Below are 25,436 nucleotides of genomic sequence, written 5' to 3' on the forward strand. Positions count from 1 at the left end.
CCCTTGTGGTTTTATATGACGAAATTGGCGCAATGTATTATATAGTTAGTTAGCTGGTTAGCCCGCCATATCAAAGCTACAGTTTTATTACACCTCTATAGCTAGTTTGCCTTGACCAGTTAATGGATGTGCAACTGAAAGTATCAAAATTTACAGAAGGAGCAATTACGTGCAGTTTACACTACTCAAAGCTACCTAATTCGGAAGATGAACTGATTGAACTTAGTCAACTGCCGAACACATTGACTTTCGAGGTTCCGACATCATCATCAGTATGCAAACAATTGCAAGCAGTTAAGCACTGCCTTAAACTTTTAACCTTGTTCGCCAACGACTTACTTATCAACGACGATGACCTGCGTTACTGCACTCAGTCTGTTGAATATGTGAAGTCAGAACGTGTAGAAGGCGAAGACGATCAGAAAAATGGCATTTGCAGAAGCGAACTTTCAAGGTATAGTTATCTAATCCAAAACAGCCAAGCTGTAAAAAAAGTGTGCGGCCCTCAGAAAGGCTATGGTGAAAAAAGATGTGAAATCCAAGGTGGCGGCCAAGAAATGGCTGTGATGGTAGGTCAATGGTAAAAATTTTAATAACGACAATTCAGGTGAATTTTTGTGCCACTTCACAAAATTTACCTAAATTGTCATTATTAAAATTTTTACCATTAACCTACCATCACAGCCATTTCTTGGCCGCCACCTTGGATTTCACATCTTTTTTCACCATAGCCTTTCTGAGGGCCGCACACTTTTTTTACAGCTTGGCTGTTTTGGATTAGATTTCATTTCTTTTTGTATTTGTATACCCCAAAGCCGGCCTATGGCCAGCTTTGGGACTTTTTTAACCTATGTTTTTTTCTTTACTACAGGAAGAAGAAAAGATGAAGTAGATGTACTTTAAATATTTTATCAGTAAATGTATAAATTATATATACTGTATAATACATATGTGACCGGATTTGCGAAAAGGGGTCTTCCACACACATCCAATTTGCCAACTTTGACAATTGATAACTTCAGATTGGAAAGAGCTATTGCCTTGAATTTTGGGCAGTGGTGAGCACCACTATAGCTGAATACATGGTGAAATTTTCAGGTTAATATGTTACTTGAACACTGAGTTATGGTCTCCAACGGTTACAGAATTGGATGTGTGTGGAAGACCCCTTTTCGCAAATCCGGTCACAATTAATAATATTATATTGATTACAGAAATCTCCATGGTGGTTTCTTTGTAACTGAACACTCTACAAGGTGACTTCTTCTAATTGCTCTCTCTACAGGGTGAATTGTTTGTAGCTGAACGATCTACAAGGTAACTCCTTCTAGCTGATCTCTCTACAGGGTGATGTGTTTGTAGCTGAATTCTGTATAGGTGATTTGTTTGCAGCTGAGCTCTTTACAGAATGGTTTCTTTGTAGCTGAACTCTCTAAAAGGTAACTTCTTCTAACTGATCTTTCTACAGGGCAATTTGTTTCTGGCAGAATTTTCTACAGGGTGATTTCTTTGCAGCTGAACTCTCTACATGGTGGTTTCTTTGTAGCTGAACTCTCTACAAGGTAATTTCTTCTAGCTGATCTCTCTACAGGGAGATTTGTTTGTAGCTGAACTATCTACAAGGTAACTTCTTATAGCTGATCTCTCTACAGGGTGATTTGTTCGTAGTTGAATTCTGTACAGGTGATTTGTTTGCAGCTGAGCTCTTTACAAAATGGTTTCTTTGTAGCTGAACTTTCTCCAAGGTAACTTCTTCTAACTGATCTTTCTACAGGGTGATTTGTTTGTAGCTGAACTATCTACAAGGTAATTTCTTCTAGCTGATCTCTCTACAGGGTGATTTGTTTGTAGCTGAATTCTGTACAAGTGACTTGTTTGCAGCTGAGCTGTTTACAGAATGGTTTCTTTGTAACTGAACTCTCTACAGGGTGATTTGTTTGTAGCTGAAATCCCTACAAGGTAACTTCTTCTAGCTGATCTTTCTACAGGGCGATTTGTTTGTAGCTGAGTTCTCTACAGGGTGTTTGTTTGCAGCTGAATTCTCTACATGGTGGTTTCTTTATAGCTGAACCCTCTACAAGGTGACTACTTCTAGCTGATCTCTCTACAGGGTGATTTGTTTGTAGCTGAACTCTCTACAGGTGATTTGTTTGTAGCTGAACTCTCTACAAGGCGATACTTCTAGGTGATCTCTCTACAGGATTCCTTGTTTCTAACTGAACTCTCAACAGGGTGATCTGTTCATAGCTGAACTTTCTACTGGGTGATTTGTTTGCAGCTGAACTCTCTAAATGGTGGTTTCTTTGTAGCTGAACTCTCTACAACGTGACTTCTTCTAGCTGAACTCTCTACAAGGTGACTTGTTTCTAGCTGATCTCTCTACAGGGTGACTTGTTTCTAGCTGAACTCTCTACAGGCGATTTGTTTGTAGCTGAACTCTCTACATGGTGGTTTCGTTGTAGCTGCACTCTCTACAAGGTAACTTCTTCTAGCTGATCTTTTTACACTGCATATTTGTTTGTAGCTGAGTTCTCTACAGGGTGATTTGTTTGCAGCTGAACTCTCTACATGGGAGTTTCATTGTAGCTGAACTCTCTACAATGTGACTTCTTCTAGCTGAACTCTCTACAGGGTGACTTGTTTCTAGCTGAACTCTCTATAGGTGATTTGTTTGCAGCTGAACTCTCTACATGGTGGTTTCTTTGTAGCTGAACTCTCTACATGGTGGTTTCTTTGTAGCTGAACTCTCTACAAGGTAACTTCTTCTAGCCGATCTTTCTACAAGGTGATTGAGTTTTTTGCAGCTGAACTCTTTACATGGTGGTTGCTTTGTAGCTGAACTCTCTAAAAGGTGACTTCTTCTAGCTGAACTCTCTACAGGATGATTTGTTTGCAGCTGAACTCTCTACATGGTAGTTTCTTTGTAGCTGAACTCTCTACAATGTGACTTCTTCTAGCTGAACTCTCTACAGGGTGACTTGTTTTTAGCTGATCTCTCTACAGGGTGACTTATTTCTAGCTGAACTCTCTACAGGTGATTTGTTTGCAGCTGAACTCTCTACATGGTGGTTTCTTTGTAGCTGAACTCTCTACAAGGTAACTTCTTCTAACTGATCTTTCTACAGGGTGATTTGTTTGTAGCTGAATTCTCTACAGGGTGATTTATTTGCAGCTTAACTCTCTACAAGGTGACTTCTTCTAGCTGAACTCTCAACAGAGTGATTGATTTTTTTTGCAGCTGAACTCTCTACATGGTGGTTTCTTTGTAACTGAACTCTCTACAGGGTGATTTGTTTGTAGCTGAACTCTCTACAGGGTGATTTGTTTGTAGCTGAACTCTCTACAGGGTGATCTGTTCATAGCTGAACTCCCTATAAGGTAACTTCTTCTAGCTAATCTTTCTACAGGGCGATTTGTTTGTAGCTGAGTTCTCTACAGGGTGATTTGTTTGCAGCTGAACTCTACATGGTAGTTTCTTTGTAGCTCTACAATGTGACTTCTTCTAGCTGAACTCTCTACAAGGTGACTTGTTTCTAGCTGATCTCTCTACAGGGTGACTTGTTTCTAGCTGAACTCTCTACAGGTGATTTGTTTGCAGCTGAACTCTCTACATGGTTTATTTCTTTGTAACTGAACTCCCTGCAAGGTGACTTCTTCTAGCTGATCTCTCTCTACAGGGAGATTTGTTTGTAGCTTAACTCTCTACAGGTGATTTGTTTGCAGCTGAACTGTCTACATGATGGTTTCTTTGTAGCTGAACTCTCTACAAGGTAATTTCTTCTAGCTGATCTCTCTACAGGCCGATTTGTTTGTAGCTGAACTCTCTACATGATGGTTTCTTTGTAGCTGAACTCTCTACAAGGTGATTTCTTCTATAGCTCATCTTTCTACAGGGTGATTTGTTTGTAGTTGAACTCTCTACATGATAGTTTCTTTGTAGCTGAACTCTCTACAAGGTGATTTCTTCTATAGCTGATCTTTCTACAGGGTGATTTGTTTGTACCTGAACTATCTACATGATGGTTTCTTTGTAGCTGAACTCTCTACAAGGTAACTTCTTCTAGCTGATCTCTCTACAGGACAATTTGTTTTTACCTGAACTCTCACATGATTGTTTCTTTGAAGCTGAACTCTCTACAAGGTGATTTCTTCTAGCTGATCTTTCTACAGGGTGATTTGTTTGTAGCAGAACTCTCTACAAGGAAACTTCTTCTAGCTGATCTCTCTACAGGGAGATTTGTTTGTAGCTGAACTCTCTATACACGATTTGTTTGCGGCTGAATTCTCTACATGATGGTTTCTTTGTAGCTGAACTCTCTACAAGGTAACTTCTTCTAGCTGATCTCTTTACAGGGTGAATTGTTTGTAGCTGAACGATTTACAAGGTAACTTCTTCTAACTGATCTCTCTACAGGGTGATTTGTCTGTAGCTGAACTCTATACAAGGAAACCTCTTTTAACTGAGCTCTGTACAGGGTGAATTGTTTGTAGCCGAACTATCTACAAGGTAACTTCTTCTAGCTGATCTCTCTACAGGATGATTTGTTCGTAGCTGAACTATCTACAAGGTAACTTCTTCTAGCTGATCTCTCTACAGGGTGATTTGTTTGTAGCTGAATTCTGTATAGGTGATTTGTTTGCAGCTGAGCTCTTTACAGAATGGTTTCTTTGTAGCTGAACTCTCCACAAGGTAACTTCTTCTAGCTGATGTATCTACAGGGTCACTAGTTTGTAGCTGAATTCTCTACATGGTGGTTTCTTTGTAACTGAACTATCTATAAGGTGACATCTTCTAGCTGATCTTTCAACAGGGTGATTTGTTTGTAACTGAACTCTCTACAAGAAAACTTCTTCTAACTGATGTCTGAACAGGGTGAATTGTTTGTAGCTGAACTCTCTACAGGGTGATTTGTTTGTAGCTGATCTCTATACAGGTTACTTATTTCTAACTGATCTCTTGAATTCTCTTCAGGGTGACTGCTCTATTAGGATGACTGCTCTATTAGAGTATCTCGATCTCGCACTTGCTACACCAAGTTGGATTTCGTGTTATAACTCCGTGGCTTTAAGTCTGATTCTTCTACACCATTGAAGAGCCTTTCTAAGATGATAACTCCATCTGTACAGCGATTTTCAAAGCATTACCCCAAGTGGTTTATCTGGTAGGCGTGGCAAGCATAATAATAATAATAATAATAATAAAAATTAGCTAATCTCGATTGCGTAATTGTTACACACTGTTGATTTTTTCGCTGTATTTTCCTGGTTTTTAGCTCGATGTCTTTCAAACCACAAAAGGTTTGAGGTTCAATAGTTAACCTATTCACCCACCGATTTTCAGCTTCTTCCCATACGCGGTTTACCCTGTAGGCGTGACAACATATTGGTGTTATTTTTCGTGCATAATCGCTCATAACTCTTTGCCTGTTTATGGTATTCCAGCCAAAGTTGGTACAGAGATGCGCCTTTATACCCCCCTTCTGTGTGCCAAATTTCAAGGCAATCGGATAACGCGTTCGCGTTTTATAGCAGTTTTTGTAAGTGTGCGAAAAGAGGAAGAAAAATAAGAAGAAAAAAACGAAGAAACTAAGCCAATTTTTGAAGTCGCATATCTCAGGAATGCCTGAAGCGATTTCGCTCAAATTTGGAATGTGGAGTACTGAAGTTGGAGGGAATGTACACAGCAAAATTTGTCTTGTTTCATCAAGGCAGCACAGAGCTACGGAGGTGCGAAAATTGCGTTTTCTTTCTTCCTGTCAATATACTCACGGGGTTGTGCTCCGGCTTCTTGGGCCGCACGACACACTACCGTGTGTCTTGATAACCACAGGCGCAAATAGTTACCGCAGTAGCTATCGAACCTCTTTGCATGGACCCGCCCCTGTGAAATTCACGATCAGCAGCAGAGGAAGAACATATAAGTCAAGATTTGATTTCCACTGCATACTAGGAACCTGATGCCTGTTCATCTTTTCTAATGATTATCATACAGACCAGGCTGACCTAGAAACAATGAAGTGCTATTGAACCATTTCAGCTTATATTATATCAGCTTAGTTTTAATAGCTATGTGGACCCAAAGAAATGTTGTTGAGATCTGTTGTGCTTACGTGACCAAAGGTCAGCTGCACTCTTCCATGCCATGGCACTACAAGTAACAAGATGTAAAAGTCAAATGTACAGCCTTTCATTGCCACATTTCAAGTTTGTTCCAAATTTTGATTGTTCATTATGTTAGCTAGCTACCACGTGATATAATATTGAATTAGTTAATGTGTAACTATACAGATTACACAATAATAGTGCTAGCTATAGCTTATGCATAGGTGAAGTTCCCATGTACTTTGGATTTTTAAGGTTGAGATACTCTAAAGATACTCTAATACAATACTCTAATAATCTAATAAAGCAGTTGGGCACAGTTGAGTCAGACTGCATGCATTGTAAAACAATTAACTATAGGGTCATTCCATACCAAATCAAAAAAAAAAAAAAAAATTCTAACCCCTTTCGATTTTTGTGAAACTTGACACAAACGCTGACCCTATCAAGAAACTTTTTCATACCAAAATTTGGTTCATTTCATTGGTCTCCCTTTAAGTTATGACCACTCAAAGTTTCTGCTCAAAATTTTATTTTGCTTACACATCTTCAATAAAATGGCCATAACTTTGCTTGCAATTCATGTAAAAGCTATTGGGTCAGATTTGTGAAATCCTTATTAAATTCTCGTTTAGGTGATGTATAATGTTTTATAATTGCTCAAAGGAAAAGATCAAACCACAAAAATGTAGCTTTTTCCTTTGATCTTAATTTTCATATATATATATATATATATTATTTAATTAAATTTATTTTTGGTTTACATGTTACTCTAATACCTATCATTCATCACTGTGAGTTCAAAGTTGGAATCAATAGTAGATCATGAGTTATAAGTGTTAATGTGTAGCCTTGTAATTACTGCTGTTTGTATGGTATATTTACTGTGTAATTTCCAATACCAATTGCAAGTAAACTTATTCTTAGTATGTCACAAATCATTTTATGCATTAAAATAGTTGGGGTTTGTATTGACAAGGGCTCACTACAGTGAAACCATACTAACAGAACCACTTTTAAAGCTAAGAAAGTTCGAGCAATAATTTGGCTGCCTAATATAGGAATCACTGCTTATGTTTTTGCTGCGAGTTCATGCAGTGTCCTATAAAATAGAAGTGGCTAGTACTGGCCATTATAACAAGGTGGTCTTATTATAGAGGTAGCTATATTTATAAGGGATTTACTGTACAACTAATGATATTCCAATCTATTTTCATTTTACATACTGTATAATAATAATATTCGGCCACAGATTATGATGATAGTTTCCAATCTTATACGTGTGTATAATGGATGCAAATGACACAGTTATTCATACATATGTACATGTAAAGTGGAATCGAAATGACATGTCTTAGTGATATTCAAAGCTTCTTGGTCTTAATACCTAGATAGCTGCTTCATATAGTTGCATTAGAGCAGAAATATCCTATTTTAAGTTGGCCACCCTTATAAAAAGGTGGCATTTAAGGTAGCCGCTAAGATATGTTACACTGTATATCACTTTTGAATCATACATTGAAAGGGCAAACCTACTACTGACCACTTAAAGGCCACCTTTATATGTTTGTACCTATAAACAATGCCTTTGCTGGAAAAGTGTACACCTCTAAAACCACTATGCATAATTGTCTTACTCGTCAAAAATTTGATGGAATAGAGTGGAAAGTGGCCACTTGTATAGAAAGGCCACCACTCCATAAGGGCCAATTTTAAATTGTTGCTATGCACTTATGCAAATGTATTAAGCAGCTATCTGCACATTAAGGCCCAGAAATTTTGGCCCTAAAGTAATTGGCTTAAACTCCATACATCAACTGTATCATGATGAAACTACTTGGATATAGCAATGTAGCTCATAATTTGATTCTATAATTGAGAGTTGTAGAATCATAAAAATGTTCCATTGAAATTACATCGTACAAAGGTTCACTACAGCAATTGCACACTGATACATATTTATAGCTTTAAGTGAAATACATCAATAATCGATTAAAGAAAGGGTCAAGGCAATTAACTTCAGAGTGTTATAGTAAAAGTTGAGACTGAAAGTGGTGCATATTGCATGATGGTCTCTACAATCATTCACATGTAACTTTGATATGCAGTGAAATCTGATGCATTGATATCAGTACACAGTTGAATTTTTGAAGGTGCAAGTTAAAAAGACTGTTAATACTGCATCAGTCATTCATTACTACTTGTTAGAAAAGCTCTAGTAGATTACAATATTAAAACATTCATGCCTGTGTTAAGAACAAAGAATGCAGCTACATAACATTATGTTTTATTTGTAAGTGTTTCTAATTACAGTGGAACTTGTCTTAGCGGTCATCTGTAGTGAAAGGCCACCTTTCTATTAAGGGCCAACTTTAAATTGTTCTAGTAAGACATGTATACTCATCAAACTATATAAATAGCCACCTGCATATTAAGGCCAAAAAAATTGACCCTGACTGGCTTAGACAGTTTCCACTATAGCTACATTAACTTTGTGTATCAAAATACATACAGGTGTACTTGCATATCAACAATCAGCATTAAATGCTAACAGTAGCAGTAGCAGTTACTGTAACTAGTCAAAATTTCATCAAGTTCAATATTTCACTACTATATAATAGACTTGGTGTCATAATCAGAAACAATATAATTATAAAACCTTAATAAGGGGTAAATTACTTGAGTATATGTATTTAAGTATAAGCTTTTACTGTTTTTTTTTTATAAAACATGAACAAATTAACTTTACTTACAAACCAACAATGTATAAAATTATTGTGACATAGTATTATATAAAGTTACTTGCAATTGGTATTGCATCTTTGCATACTTGAACCATACAAACAACAATAATTACAAGGCTACACATTAACACTTATAACTCATGATCTTCTATTGATTTCAACTTTAAACTCACAGTGATGAATGATAAGTATTAGAGCAACACGTAAACCAAAAATAAATTTAATTAAAGAATATATATTTTTGAAAATTAAGGTTACGGGATACTGAGTGACTGTCAACCAAAAATGCGGGCTTTGTGTTGTTGTGCTGTGTATCAGCTGGTAACAGGTTTACATTGTTGGGAGAATCATAGCATGCTGACTGGACAGGTACAAGGTACAAGAAAACACACGTAACAGTACAAGATAACATAGAAACAATACACTTAGCAACTGGCGCACCTGTAAGCGCATGCACAGTTTTGTTGATTAATGGCGATATTTTACTGAACCAAAAATCAGGACTGTCAAACTAGTTGTTAACATTTTGCATAAACAGACTACTAGTTTGGCTTCTTGTCTAGGTCCTGATGGAGCCATTTGTTAGAAATAATGTTTCTAGTGCTTGTGATATCAGTTTAAAAATTAATTTTGTGATCACAGTGTCTTGATTTAGGCACATTATTCACAAATTCTCTTGTCAGTCTCTCACAAGTGATGTTCTTCAAACCTTAGAATTGTTAGTAAGTTCTCATGGTTCTTCATTGGTCTGATTTTTGGTTCATAGTTTTCACTAATTGACATGGGAACAACTCATGTTTCCATAACAACATTTGAATTCCATGTCGATTAATGAGAAGTTAAGAATGCATAAATATTTGATAACAATGCATTAAGAAAAATCAAACTCCTAATCATGAAAAATGATTGATAATGTACATGTGGGGTTTACAGTATCCCGTAACCTTAAGATCGAAGGAAAAAACTACATTTTTGTGGTTTGACCTTTTCCTTTAAGTAATTATAAAACATTATTGCCATTTTATTGAAGATGTTGTAAGCAAAATAAAAATTTGAGCAGAAACTTTGAGTGGTCATAACTTAAAGGGAGACCAATGAAATGAGCAAAATTTTGGTGTGAGAAAGTCTCTTGAAAGGGTATATGTTTGTGTCAAATTTCACGAAAATCGAAAGGGGTCCAGATTTTTTTTGTTGATTTAGTATGGAATGACCCTATAATATTATTGTATGCTTATTAACCAGTATATATAACTGATGTGAGAACAATAATAGTCTATGTTGCTCATGATCAGTAACTCTTGATTCACACCACAACAGTCAGATGCTGATGGTCTGACAGCAACCGGTGCTGTAAGCATTAAGTAGCTAGTAGTGATGCATTACATAATTATGCACTTATGCATTAGTTATATAATTGGCAGTAACTGAAAGTGGCATAGCTATATTATCACTTTTGCATAATTATATGGGTGTAAATTCAGCTGAAATACAATTCAGTACACTGTTAAAATGAGGTGTTACAGGTGCACCCATCGTAAAGGTGTTCATGTACACCCATGGTATTTACAACACCCTAAGGGAGTACTGTAGCACTAGGGGTGTTATTGAACACCACAAATGTCACTTTATTCCCCATAATAGCTAAGCCACTGTAAGGGTGTTTGCCTACACCTTGGTATATTGAAACCCACAATCGGATGCTTCTATTAAAAATTAGGTTATAAATACATTTTGTTAACTTCTATAAGAGTGACTTGGAAACAATCATGTGATAAGTATAAAAGTGTCGCAAAAATATAATTGTGTACTGCTAATGTGGTTTGTTGTTGTTAATCATTGCGTATAAAGTGAAATCAACATGAAGGTTACCGGAATGTTATAGCAAGCCTACATTTCTTTTCAACAAAATGCCACCATGGAGAGCACTAGAACACCTTTAAAGTGTACTGTGACGCCTTTATAGCTATTCCTAGAACACCCTTAGGGAGTATTGTAACGCCTTTGTAACACCTTTTAGTTGCTCCTAGAGCACCCCTGGGGAGTACTACAACTCCCTTCAAAGGAGTTTAATTTAAACAGCAGTTAGAACTCCTCTAAAGGTGACTGGATTACACCCTATTTTTAACAGTGTAGTGACTTTTGAAGTATATTGCTTTTAACTGAATCAATGGCTGCCTGCCCTTTCATGCTTTTTTAAAAAAGCTTTGATGATAAACTATGTAACTTTTAATAATAATATTATTGTGTATTAGATCAACCTATACTGGTTCTAGCTGCAATAAAGTTTTGAGTAGGTTGGCTGTTTGGTAACATGACCACTTTATGGGTACTTTTACATGTTAGGTCCTAAACACTGAATGAATTATATAGCACTTTTTTTGTTTATCTTAAAGTTAATCTGTGTAAAAATCTCTGTAATAATACTGAATAAAAAGGCACTTTCCTATTTAGAGTGGAAACCCTAGCAGTGACGTAGTTATGCTATTGTTGTGATACTCTACATTATCTTTTTTAGTCTTCTGGTAAAGTATTAGCATATTCATTGAAATAAGCAAATATAAAGGTAGTTCAATAATCACTGAAATAATGTAGTTATATATATAATAATAATATCTAATCCAAAACAGCCAAGCTGTAAAAAAAGAGTGCGGCCCTCAAAAAGGCTATGGTGAAAAAAGATGTGAAATCCAAGGTGGCGGCCAAGAAATGGCTGTGATGGTAGGTTAATGGTAAAAATTTTAATAATGACAATTCAGGTGAATTTTTGTGCCAAGACCCTTGGCTGCCACCTTGGATTTCACATCTTTTTTGCTATATCTAGCTTCTCTCTCTACAGGGTGAATTGTTTGTAGCTGAACGATCTACAAGGTAACTTCCTCTAGCTGATCTCTTTACAGGGTGATTTGTTTGTAGCTGAATTCTGTACAGGTGATTTGTTTGCAGCTGAGCTCTTTACAGAATGATTATTTTGTAGCTGAACTATCTACAAGGTAACTTCTTCTAACTGATCTTTCTACAGGGCAATTTGTTTGTGGCTGAATTTTCTACAGGGTGATTTCTTTGCAGCTGAACTCTCTACATGGTGGTTTCTTTGTAGCTGAACTCTCTACAACGTAATTTCTTCTAGCTGATCTCTCTACAGGGTGGTTTGTTTGTAGCTGAACTCTCTACAAGGTGACTTCTTCTAGTTGATCTTTCTACAGGGTGATTTGTTTGTAGCTGAACTATCTACAAGGTAACTTCTTCTAGCTGATCTCTCTACAGGGAGATTTGTTTGTAGCTGAATTCTGTATACCGTATAGAGGGAAACTTTGGTGGGGGTAAACTTTGGCGAGTGGCAAGCTAAATCGCATTTGGCGAAATAAACTTTGGCGAATTCAAGCTCAATCCATAGCTATAAAGATGCTAATCTCAGGTGCTATGAGCAATTGGCGGGTTAAACTTTGGCGAATTTGTAGCAAATTCGCCAAAGTTTTCCCCCGCCAAAGTTTCCCTCTATACGGTATTGGTGATTTGTTTGCAGCTGAGCTCTTTACAGAATGGTTTCTTTGTAGCTGAACTCTTTACAAGGTAACTTCTTCAAGCTGATGTCTCTACAGGGTTACTAGTTTGTAGCTGAATTCTCTACATGGTGATTTCTTTGTAACTGAACTCTCTACAAGGCAGCTCCTTCTAGCTGATCTTTCTACAGAGTGATTTGTCTGTGCTGAATTCTGTACAGGTGATTTGTTTGCAGCTGAGCTTTTTACAGAATGGTTTCTTTGTAGCTGAACTCTCTACAAGGTAACTTCTTCTAGCTGATGTCTCTACAAGGTCACTAGTTTGTAGCTGAACTCTCTACATAGTGGTTTCTTTGTAACTAAACTCTCTCCAAGGTGACTTCTTCTGGCTGATCTTCCTACATGGTGATTTGTTTGTAGCTGAACTCTCTAAGAGTATATACTTCTTCTAGCTGATCTCTCTACAGGGAGATTTGTTTGTAGCTGAACTCTCTACATGTGGTTTGTTTGCAGCTGAACTCTCTACATGATGGTTTCTTTGTAGCTGAACTCTCTGCAAGGTAACTTCTTCTAGCTGATCTCTCTACAGGGCGATTTGTTTGTAACTGAACTCTCTACATGGTGGTTTCTTTGTAGCTGATCTCTGTACAGGTTACTTGTTTCTAGCTAATCTCTTGAATTCTCTTCAGGGTGACTGCTCTATTAGTGACTGCTCTATTAGAGTATCTCAATCTCGCACTTGCTACACCAAGTTGGATTTCGTGTTACAACTCCGTGGCTTTATGTCTGATTCTTCTACACCATTGAAGAGCCTTTCTAAGATGATTACTTCATCCATACAGCGATTTTCAAAGCATTACCCAAAGCGGTTTATCTGGTAGGCGTGGAAAGCAGTCGTTTTTTATTAGCTAATCTCGATTGCGTAGTTTTTAAACACTGTTGGTTTTTTCGTTGTATCTTCCAGGTTTTTAGCTCGATTTCTTTCAAACCACAAAAGTTTGAGGTTCAGTAGTTAGCCTATTCACCCACCGATTTTCAGCTTCTTCCCATACGCGGTTTACCCTGTAGGCGTGACAACATATTGGTGATATTCAGTTTCATGAATAATCGTTCATAACTCTTTGCTTGTTTATCGTATTCCTGCCAAAGTTGGTACCGAGATGCGCCTTTGTACCCCCCTCTGTGTGCCAAATTTCAAGGCGATCGCGGCCGCGATCGGATATGGCGTTCGTTTTTATAGCAGTTTTTGTAAGTGAGCGAAAAGAGGAAGGAAGAAAAATAAGAAGAAAAAAACGAAGAAACAAAGCCAATTTGTGAAGTCGCATATCTCGGAAACGCTTGAAGCGATTTCGCTCAAATTTGGAATGTGGAGTGCTGAAGTTGGAGGAAGTGTCCACAGCAAAAATCGTCTTGTTTCATCAAGGCAGCACAGAGCTACGGAAGTACGTTTTCTTCCTGTCAATATACTCACGGGTGTTGCGCGCCGACTTCTTGCAATTGGGCCGTACGACACACTACCGTGTGTCTTGATATATGTAATAGTTATATCGCAGGCACGAGTGCGTATATACAGGCAAAGTACGAGTGTCCGTGATATAACTAATATGTTATGTAGACTCACCTAGTTAGCAAAATCTTTAGTTGCTATACCCTTCTCTTATATAAGGAACCAAGTAAACTGTGATTGTGGGATTGAATGTTGCTAAACAAACTGTGATTGTAGGATTCAAGTTTAATACATCAAACAGTAGTTTGATTTTATTATTGTTTTAATTATAATTGCTACATTTACAAAAGTAAAAAAAAAAAAAAACTACTGTTGATGTATTAATATTGAATGTCACAATCACAGCTTGCTTGATTCCCTATATAAGAGAAGAGGATAACAGTATATGAAAGAAATTTGATGATTTCTGGATATAGTGTGCACTCCTATTAGGTGTGCGATGTCTCAAGTTAATGAGATATATGCACTGGTGGCAGTGCGTATATCTCGTTAAGGCAGTGTGTAACAAGATAATATATGCACTGCCTTAACAAGATATATGCACTGGTAGCAGTACATATATCTCGTTAACATTTTGAGTCAGCGCAATATGTGATATGTACTGGCTTTCCTTTGATCTGTGGTAGATATAGACTCAAAATGTTTATGAGGTATATGCACTGCCTTAACGAGATATACACACTGCTACTTAACAAGATATATTCACTGTAAGTGTGTATATCTCGTCAACTCAAGACATTGCACACCTATTAGGAGTGCACACTATACCCAGAAATCATTAGATTTCTTTGATGTTATACTTTATCTCTCTTTCCATATATAGGGAAGCAAGCAAGCTGTGATTGTGGGATTGAATTTTTCTTAACAAGCTATGGTTTTGGAATTCAATTTTAATGCATCAACAGTAGTTTGTTTTTTGCTTTTATAAATGTAGTAATTAAAGTACACTAGTCTCTTAAAATCGCTATATTAGCAAAAGTAAAATCAAACTACTGTTTGATGTATTAAAATTGAATCCCACAATCACAGTTTGTTTGCCATAATTCAATCCCACAATTACAGCTTACTTGGTTCCCTATATAAGTAAAGGGTATAGCAATGAAAGGCGAGTCTTCATGCTAAACTGGAACATATTAGTTACATCACAGGCACTCGTACTTTGCCTATATATATGCACTTGTGCCTGTGGTATAACTATTGCATATATATGCACTCATATATATGTGTATATATACAATATGCACTTTTACTATCATATTGAGAAACCCACTGTATTGTATCTAGCTATGATATCTCTTAATTTTATGTACATGACTATCATGTATCCATATTAGATCACATACACTTGATGCTGACAGTACAAGGCAAGGCACACAAGTGATTACATCAATGGCATCTGAATCCTTTTCATCTATAAAGAGCAAGCCAACTCCTAAAGTAAACAGCTGCAGTGGTCGTGAACCTGTGCGTACATCAAATAGTTCTAATACTCCAGCAGTAGAACAACTGCCACCTTCACAGATAACAAAACCAGCATTTTTGCATCACCAAAACTTGGCACAAGTTGATCATAATACCGAACCCAAATCAGAAAAAAATATAGTGTCTTCTGGCCACAGTGAGTGTTTATTCTTGTACAACTTTTTTTTCATCAATACTAGCTACTGTAGAGTATAGAACTATAGATAATCAATGTTGGAACACTCTAGATCTGTTCCATACCATTATACTTAATAGGAAGTATAGGAATAATAAAGTATATTATCTGCAAGTGTATATGTGACACCCTTGTTTATAGCTATTTGACAATTCAACTCATTTTAAATTGTTAACTTGTGATCTTACTATTGCTCTGTCATTTATATTATGGAGATTAACCTTGATTTGGGGTTTCCCATACATTGATCATTATGGATTGTTTAGTTTTTATTATAAGCTATATGTTATTTTGTAATATCAGTTTAAGATTACTTTGAAACTTACTGTCATATGGAATGTGTGCTTACTTTCAAATGCATATTGTTACTTTGGACAATTTTCTAATTGTTGTGTCACCAAGTCAGCATAGCAATGATATGACTGAAATCACAACTCTGCCTTACATATCGCATCATGGTAACACCTTCACTCCAATTGTTATATAACGGCCTTTATAAGTTGTTTGCTTTCACTTAGTTGATATAACTACTTACCTATGGGTATATACACTGTTGTATTGACAAGTGTACATGTGCAGTATAGGCGAAAGATATAACATGTTTTGCTCATCACAAATCATTCAATGATCACTGAGAATCAGCAAACCAAAAGGTTACTCTCAGTACATATACAAACTTGCAACTGCAATTTCATGACAGTCTAGGGTACTAGCTAGATGGCTATACACATGTACTTCAGTTAATTGTGGCATAATCTCAGGCATAATAGGTATGCGTGGGAATCAGGAATTATGCTAGCATTTTGAAGTGATTAACAATAGGAAAATCTGCAGATTGCACAATTTTGTTAAAAAAGATTGAGATACTTTAATAGAGCAGTCAGAAACTCTAATAGAACAGTCACTGAATATTATTTACTCTAATAAAGCAGTCACATTGCAACAAAATATTGTAATACAGCACCCAACCAAAGAATTCAAGACCATTGGAAGCTTAAACATCAATGAAAATAGTCTGATAAAGTATAAACTAGCATTATTAGCCAATTATGGTGGCATAATGTTGGGAATAATGGGCAATTCTCAAAAGCATAATAGGTGATTTTTTGAGCATTGCTCAAAAGCATAATGCTCAAATTTTGGAGCATAGCAGCCTCATGCCTAGTCATTATTTTCTATAAAATGTGTGTTCTGGAGATAAAATGTACCTATTTTCAGCTTTTAAAGAACTATGTATGCATGCCAAACAGCACCTTTGCAATCAGTCTGGCTATTTCAAAAATGTAAACTATTCCTGTTATATAACATGCATTATATAAAACATGGTAGTCAGCACAGCCACAGGGAAGCCATTACATGCAATTAATTGATACCTTTTAAAAAAGAAATTGGACACATCCTATTGCAACTTAATTACTTTTTGGACAATCGTAACTAGTTACAAGTTACTAGGATTGTAACTAGGTATATATTTATGTACTTTTTTTAAATTACCAAAGCAACTAGTTATATACCCCTAACTCTGTTATCTTAATAATCGGTTATGTATAGGATAACAAGCATCCTAAAGTAACTTTTAGTAACTATTGTAATATAAGATACCTGTTGCATACTGACCAGTATTTCAGCTGTGGGCGCGCGCCTGGTTTACTGAAATTGTTTTCGTAAAAGTGTGTGTGTGTGTGTGTGTGTGTGTGTGTGTGTGTGTGTGTGTGTGTGTGTGTGTGTGTGTGTGTGTGTGTGTGTGTGTGTGTGTGTGTGTGTGTGTGTGTGTGTGTGTGTGTGTGTGTGTGTGTGTGTGTGTGTGTGTGTGTGTGTGTGTGTGTGTGTGTGTGTACCTATATATATCTACCTATCTATATGTTTGTCCGTACGCACCCACGTGAGCAAAATCGTTTAATGACGGTAAAAGCAGCTTTTACGTAAGAAGTAAAAGTGAAATGAAGTCTGTAATAAACTTCTGCATAGGTGAACTTTGCTCTGACAGGGCCGTAGCCAGACTTTTTTCTGGGTAGGTTCTTTTAGAAAAAAGTGGACCTTTTTGAGGCCCTTTTTATGCACACCCAACATGCGAAGCATGCTGAAACTACTGAGGGGGGTCTGGGGGCATGCCCCACAGTGAATAACACAGTGAATAAGAATATGAAAGATTGAGCGCTCTGTTGGATCGTGCATTGAAGCATGGATGCTATTTATGGGCTCTGCATGGGAGGGGTTTGTCCACCAAAATTTTTATATTATGAAAGTCCTAGTTTAAACAACTGTTTTGTAAATAAAATAAGTATTATTGTAGCTACCTAATGTATTTGTGTTTATGCGATTCCTGAGCACACCAGCAGGGCTGACTGCTCTATTAGAGTATCTCGATCTTGCATTGCATTACAAGCACTGAATGAGCCAGCTACTCGGAGCACTTAATTTAGCTTCTTATTAGTGGTGTTTATTAAACTGAAGCTAATGGATTTCAAGTTGGTTACTGAAAATCTGGATTTGTATACTAAAATTGTGGACCCTTTTGCTAAAATTGTGGACCTTTTTCCCAAGAGGGCGGTTCTTCCGAACCCCCCTGGCTACGGGCCTGTCTGAGGCGAGGTCTGAGGTAGTTTCCGGCTTTTCGGCGGACTGAAATACGAGTGTGGTGACTTTCCTCAGACTATTATTATTATTATTATTTGTTTACTGTACAGAAACCTCCATATGGAGTATATAGTACAACAGATTAAATTAAGAATAAATTGTAGTGATTGTACTTAGCTATAATTAATACATTGTTTAAATGTGCTTAAGGTAGGTGATTCCACAGTACTGCTAGATAGGTTATTCCATAATTTAATTGTAGAGGGGTAATAAGAGTAAAGGTAAGAATCAATTCTGGAGTGTGGCTGCAAAAATCGTTGATCGTGACTTCGTGTTTGGCTTGCTGTTGGGATTAAATAGTTTCCATTATCGATGTGAACTTGTCTATGCACCATTTTATACATCATGACTAGCTTCAAATTGTTCCGTCGTTGTTCAAGAGTTGGTAGATTCAGGTGATCTAGTATCTCAGTTACACTAGCCCAGGGTGAATAATTGTTTGTAATAAACCTTGCAGCTCTTCGTTGGACCATTTCTAACTTGTAGATGTTACTGTTAGTGTATGGAGACCAGACAGTTGATGCATACTCTAAGATAGGACGTACCATTGCTAGATAACACAGCTTCTTAGTTTGTTGAGTGCAAGAGCTAATATTACGTCGCAAAAAAGCATTCAATTTGGCTGAGTTTGCTTTACAGGTAACATGTTGGATATGGTTTGTCCACTTCAGGTGTTCATCTATTGTTACTCCCAGGTAAGTGGCATTGTTAGATCTACAAATTTGATGTTGTTTCAGAAAATATGTTGAGTTAGTTGTTAATATCCTGTTAGTGATCTTGAGGTGTACACATTTGCTAAGGTTGAAAAACATTTGCCAGTCTTCACTCCACCTCACTATGGCATCAAGGTCTCTCTGCAATACTAAAGTGTCTTCATTTGAATAAATCGGTCTAAAAATAAGTATATCATCAGCGTAGAGTCGTATCTGAGAGTTCACTAGAGCTGGTAGGTCGTTGATAAAACAAGTAAATAGTAAAGGGCCAAGTACTGTACCTTGCGGGCCGGGCCGGCTTGCGGTACGCCAGAGATAACTTCACACTGCTCACTAGTTACATTCCTCTTGAGGCATTTAGCAACTGAAAAACAACGGTGCAGGCCTCGTACAGTACCAGGAATAGCCTATATCGCTTCGAGTTGAAAGGGGGCGTATCCCTTACGTACGCGAACGAAAATGAAGAGCAGCTTTGAGACTTTGTCGAGAGAATTTGTGGGGAAAAACACGTTAGTCACACTATAAAACAGTTTAGAAGATAGTTCTGTGCGTAATATGTTGGTAAAAGCGGTTTATTTAACAAACGCTTCCTTAGCAGTGCATAGCAACGTAATTGAACGAATTACGAATATTTCATGAATTACAAAATAAGAGAATTAGCTAATAATACTATTGCACAACCCAAAACTACCCTATTGTAAAGTAGTAATACATAGTTGGTTAATTCATAGTAGCATATACTGTCTATAGTTATTCCAGATGAGTTAGCTAGCTGCATGGCGCCTGGTTTTTAGAAGTAGCACAACATTAACTTGTTTCCGGCATAAATTAGTAAAATTGTTTTATGTTCAACAGTTTTTCTTTGATTGAGCATCAGAGCCATTGAAATCTACTCCTAAAAACTGTATACATGACGTGTTGGGCATATTCTACATAATTCATTTGTATGTGCTTGCTATAAAATTATATGCTAAAGAAATGTTTCCATTTATGCTTTCTACATTTTATGAAGCTAAATCATTAAAATTAATGATGTCAGGCATGACTATTCACCATGTGTGTTTATTATAAATGTTTGTTTGTTCATAGTAATATGTAACATAATATGACAAAAGGCTTTGGGCTAATCTGTGCTCCCTGGTAAGTGCATGGTAAGGCCAGGTACTTGTTCTTATTTGCACAATTTGAGATTTGCATGGTAATTTTATATTCATTATTGAAGAAAAGGCTCCAAGACACATGTAACTGTAGGTTGTCTGGTACTACTAAAGGATAGATAGAGCCTATACTATAGTTACATCATTTGGAAACAATTTTGCGACATCAGTGAATGTTCTATTAGAGTATGTAAATACAGTCTTCATGGATTTCATTGATATACATAACACATTCAGAATGTTTGTGTGTATAGACACCTAGTAAAGTGCTATATACATCATATGGACCAATGAATTTGCTTTAATAATGAATAACATTTAAGAAACCAAATATGTCATACCTGTCTCATTGAGTGGTATGAATATACTTAACAGTTGTAAGGATTTCATTACCTCAATAAGTAAGTAGCTGACCACTAAAGAAGGCAATACAGAACAACTGACTTTAAGTACAATTGTTTCTGATATACAATAACAATTATTTTGAAGTTCTCTAATAAAGCAGTCGGCCAGGTTTGGATTTAATTTGTTTACAGTAAACAGTGATCACTTGAAGAAAATTCAAGGGTTTGCCTTGAAGACAATTATTATGTGCACTGTATGAGCTAATGAATTCCTTTCAATAATGAATCATGTTAAAGAAAATTAATGTGACATAGAAAAGGCTTACTGTTGCATAATGCCATATGAATATAATTTGCACTTGTAGGGATTTCATTGGTTAGATAGGCAACTGATCAACAACTAAAAATGTTTGTATACATCAATCATCTCTCAGTATGGCTATCTCTGTTATATGACAGAAAGATTTTCAAACACTCTAATAAAGCAGTCTGTCATTTTTTTGTATTGAATTCTTCCATATGTTTTACTGTAACAAAGAAGCGTGAAGCAGTGGAGATACACAGCAATTTAGTTGGCCCAATTTTAATAAAATTATGCATCATACAGTACGAAACTCGTCTAGAGAGACTTGGTTTATATTCACTGTATTGTAGACGTCAAAGGGGAGATCTAATTGAGACCTACAAGATATTGAATGGTTACTATGACATCAACCCTACCTCATTTTTCACTTTGAGTAATACGGATACCACCAGAGGTCACTACCGTAAACTCTTTAAATTTCGATCTCGGCTGCTAGTGAGGCATAATTTTTTCACCAACAGAGTAGTTAATTTGTGGAATTCTCTTCCAGCAGATGTTATTTCTGCACCAACCGTGGCATTGTTTAAGAAGAATCTTGATGATTTATGGAGAACAACAAGATATGGGCACTCTCAAAGGCCTGCGGCCTAGCTTGACAGTCTTGTACTGCCAAGCAATTTTTGTCCATTAATAATAATAATAATAATAATAATAATAGTACGATAGTAACTGTATAGTAGGGACCACAAAGGAGTAGGCGTGGCCCACGAAATAATATCACCCAAAAATCAGCCTCAATTTTCCCTTACGACGATGAGGCAGCATTGGTGAGGTAAAACTAAGCCCAAACAAGCTTTCACATCGCCCCGAAACGCTTTCAACAAGTTGCTACGGAATTTAAAAAAAATTTTATTCAACAGAATTTTCTACTGCCTGAGTAACTGACTGACTGACTGACTGACTGACTGACTGACTGACTGACTGACTGACTGACTGACTGACTGACTGACTGACTGACTGACTGACTGACTGACTGACTGACTGACTGACTGACTGACTGACTGACTGACTGACTGACTGACTGACTGACTGACTGACTGACTGACTGACTGACTGACTGACTGACTGACTGACTGACTGACTGACTGACTGACTGACTGACTGACTGACTGACTGACTGACTGACTGACTGACTGACTGACTGACTGACTGACTGACTGACTGACTGACTGACTGACTGACTGACTGACTGACTGACTGACTGACTGACTGACTGACTGACTGACTGACTGACTGACTGACTGACTGACTGACTGACTGACTGACTGACTGACTGACTGACTGACTGACTGACTGACTGACTGACTGACTGACTGACTGACTGACTGACTGACTGATGACTGACTGACTGACTGACTGACTGACTGACTGACTGACTGACTGACTGACTGACTGACTGACTGACTGACTGACTGACTGACTGACGCCTTCAGACAAGCGTAACTCGATAACGGCTAAGGCTACGGGCTTGATTTTTCACTGTTCGACGTCGCGTCAGCCCGACAGGTGCCTTTTGGCATACCGCAGTACGTACAATGCATTCTTCATGGACTTACCAGTGTCCTCCTTTGTGTCCCATTCATCTTTGCTGACAGGGAAAGGTGTCGATTTGGCGCGAGCGCGGGATGGCTTCCCTTCGAAACGGAAATCGTCCGTATTTTTCATCGTGGCTATTTTGATATGCAGAGGTGCTTTTCAAACAGTTCTTGATTCGTACTGCTGTGTAATGGGTTGAACATAGCCGACAGCGAAGCGTAATGTATACTTCACTTTTCAGATGATAATTAATATGATTGGGGCGCGCGGCCGATTTCTTTTTTGGTATGCGTGGATTTCGGAGGTGTTTTTCGATTCGAAATGCTGTGTAACGGGTTGAACATAGCTGACAACGAAGCGTAATGGATACTTCGCTTTTCACACGATAATTGATATAGCTGGGGCGCGCGGTGCCTTTTCAGATGCGGTATGCGAGGGTTCACCAGTCATAATAAAATTATTTACAAAAAAAGTTAACAAACAAGTACACGAAAAAAATTGGAATTTTCAGCTAGAGTAGGGACCATAGCACATCAATAAAAAGTACTGAAACAAGTTGGAGTAGTCTATGATATGTAAAACAATAAGAAGTGTTCTGTATATCCCTGGAATTTTCAACTAGAGTAGGGACCATAGCACATCGATAAAAAGTACTAAAACAAGCTGGAGTAGTCTATGATATTAAATCACTGTAAAACAATAAGAAGTGTTCTGTATATCCCTACTGTGCATTTCCGTTATGATATCTTGAGCACAGTAGGGATATAACACTTCTTATTGTTTTACAGTGATTTAATATCATGGACTACAACTTGTTTCAGTACTTTTTATTGATGTGCTATGGTCCCTACTCTAGCTGAAAATTCCAAATTTTTTCGTGTACTATTACCTATAGCAGTATCCCTACTATGTAAACTAAATACATTGCAGGTGGGTTTTGAATTAACTATATATTGTCAAAATGGCTTCCCTGAATACAGTTTGAGTGCAGAATTTGAGGGTGCATGCATTGCTTGTACATGTCATATAGCTATCAACAGTTTGTTTTCAGTATATAATTGCTGTATATGTCTTTATTACAGAATCAATGCGTAAGCATAGCAAGGTATGCAAGTAGCAAATAATTATATAATATGTCTGTGATAGTTATAGTATTTGTAATCGTACTATATACTTAGCTACTGTATGTGCTGTATACAGGTATAGTTGGAAAGTTTGGTACCAATTTATCATTGTAGCTACTTAAAACATTTTTTCATTTTAACAAAAACTATAGTCTATGAATTTACTTGTGTTCCATATGACTAAAGTAGAATTTTGTTTTAAATAAACAAATGTAACTGGGGTATTTTTAAGTTTATACTTAATAATTTAAACTATACACACATTATGTAGTTGGAATCAGCGATGTCTTCTCTTGTGGAAAAAGATAGCAGGTTGATATACACAATGCATGAAGTATTACATTTTGAGGACAGAGCTATATATTTAAAAGAGGTATAGTAACTGACTTTATCATGACTTTACATTCAAAATGTTTACTTTTATAGTTAAATGTAGGTGAGATTCATGATACATCCCACTGCAAGGATTATAGCATTGAAATCAAAAAATATTTTGAAATTTTAAAGCAATGCAATTGTACTGCTGAAGGATATATTCTTTGTAAAGATTGTAAAAAGTACTGGAATTATGTGGAGCATCATTTACAGGACAGAAAATGCCCAGACAATTACTGTCCTTTGTGGTGAGTAGCTTAACTTATATAGATGTAAATGTTTATATTTATGTACGTCCATGCGTGTGCGTGCATGTGTGTGTGCACATCCAGTTGTCTGGTGTCAATTGGGGAAGCAGCCACCCAACTCAATGGGTACTTGGTGTTAACCAGGGAAGTAAATGTTAACTTTTCATGTCCCACATAATGAATTATGGTCCAGATGGAACTTTGGATGGCCACATTTTTACCTGTAAGACATGGCAGTCTCCTGCAGTTGCTAGTCCTGCCTCACGAAGTTTATTTGTGCTAAGTCACAGCACACAGGTGTCCCAGGACTGGTTCACTGGTTTTACCAGCATGGTGCTTTTGTGTAGATATCAATCACATGAAGGAAGAGTTAAATCAGCCATGCTGTATAGGCTATAGCCTTAGCCTTGTAGACATATACACCTACTGCCAGAGCTGGGGTAAATTATATACAGTACTTGCAATAAGCATCTTATTAATGCATATTCAATACTTCTATGCAATATTTAATGGAATCTATAAAGACTTTTGATTAAGTATATGGATGCATATACTTAATCAAAAGGTCACATTTTTAAGGTTGGCTATACAGCATAATTCCTACTCTACAGCACCTGATTTCTTTTATAAATACTATATCTCTGTTATTATCAGTTATAATACTAGAAATGCTAACAAGGCTCAAGTAGCTTTCAGGTCTTGTGTTATATGATCTGAGTGTGCTTGTATACAGCCAATCAAAATTTTGAGATTTTTATCTTGCTATTTTATCTTGTCTAATTAAATGTAATTACAATGTAAAACACTTTTCAAGTAGTTCTTGTATATTTTTAAAGTGCGCAAAATGTGCATGTGTGTATCATTAATGTATTTCTTTGCACCTACCAGGAGACTATGCCTAATGGATAAAAGACAATTTAGTGTGTGCAAATTTGCACCGCCTGGAATGGTGCTGTTTTCTGTAAGTTTGTAGGCTGACAATACTCAATATATTTATTATTACCTTGTAGCGAAAACAAGAAAGAGTTGGAACAGTTACTGAAGATTACAGCAATTACAATGCATTTAAGGAAATTGGTTATGGAGGATTTGGAAGAGTATATGGACACACTGTACAGAAATCTGGCAAGAAAGTAGCAGTCAAAGAGGAAGCAAGAACGGTTAGTTATGTACACTTAGTAGTAACCTTTAAATGCAGTGTATGTACCTAGCTATCTTTGGTCAGTAATCTTGAACGTTTTACGGAAATTCAGAATTTGGATCACCCAAATGTGCTGTTCTTAGATGAATATGTTGTAGGTGTGTATCTTTGTATTTGTGTGTGTGTGTGTGTGTGTGTGTGTGTGTGTGTGTGTGTGTGTGTGTGTGTGTGTGTGTGTGTGTGTGTGTGTGTGTGTGTGTGTGTGTGTGTGTGTGTGTGTGTGTGTG

General features: G+C 36.9%; 1 protein-coding gene across 2 annotated transcripts in view; it reads left to right on the plus strand.

Moving 5' to 3' along the window:
• The first annotated feature begins 49 nt into the window (after nt 1-49).
• The window catches only part of LOC136251669 (uncharacterized), a 29,290-nt gene continuing 3,903 nt past the window's right edge, over nt 50-25,436 (plus strand). For both annotated transcript variants that reach the window (XM_066044118.1, XM_066044117.1), the window contains exons 1-8: nt 50-454; nt 15,188-15,471; nt 23,344-23,366; nt 23,657-23,758; nt 23,812-24,008; nt 24,897-24,969; nt 25,019-25,168; nt 25,220-25,307. In XM_066044118.1, coding sequence (XP_065900190.1) covers nt 123-454; nt 15,188-15,471; nt 23,344-23,366; nt 23,657-23,758; nt 23,812-24,008; nt 24,897-24,969; nt 25,019-25,168; nt 25,220-25,307 — 1,249 coding nt within the window. In that variant the 5' untranslated portion in view covers nt 50-122. The remainder of the gene's footprint in view (nt 455-15,187; nt 15,472-23,343; nt 23,367-23,656; nt 23,759-23,811; nt 24,009-24,896; nt 24,970-25,018; nt 25,169-25,219; nt 25,308-25,436) is intronic.

This window comes from Dysidea avara, chromosome 3 (assembly GCF_963678975.1).
Source record: "Dysidea avara chromosome 3, odDysAvar1.4, whole genome shotgun sequence".
Classification (NCBI taxonomy): Eukaryota; Metazoa; Porifera; class Demospongiae; order Dictyoceratida; family Dysideidae; genus Dysidea; species Dysidea avara.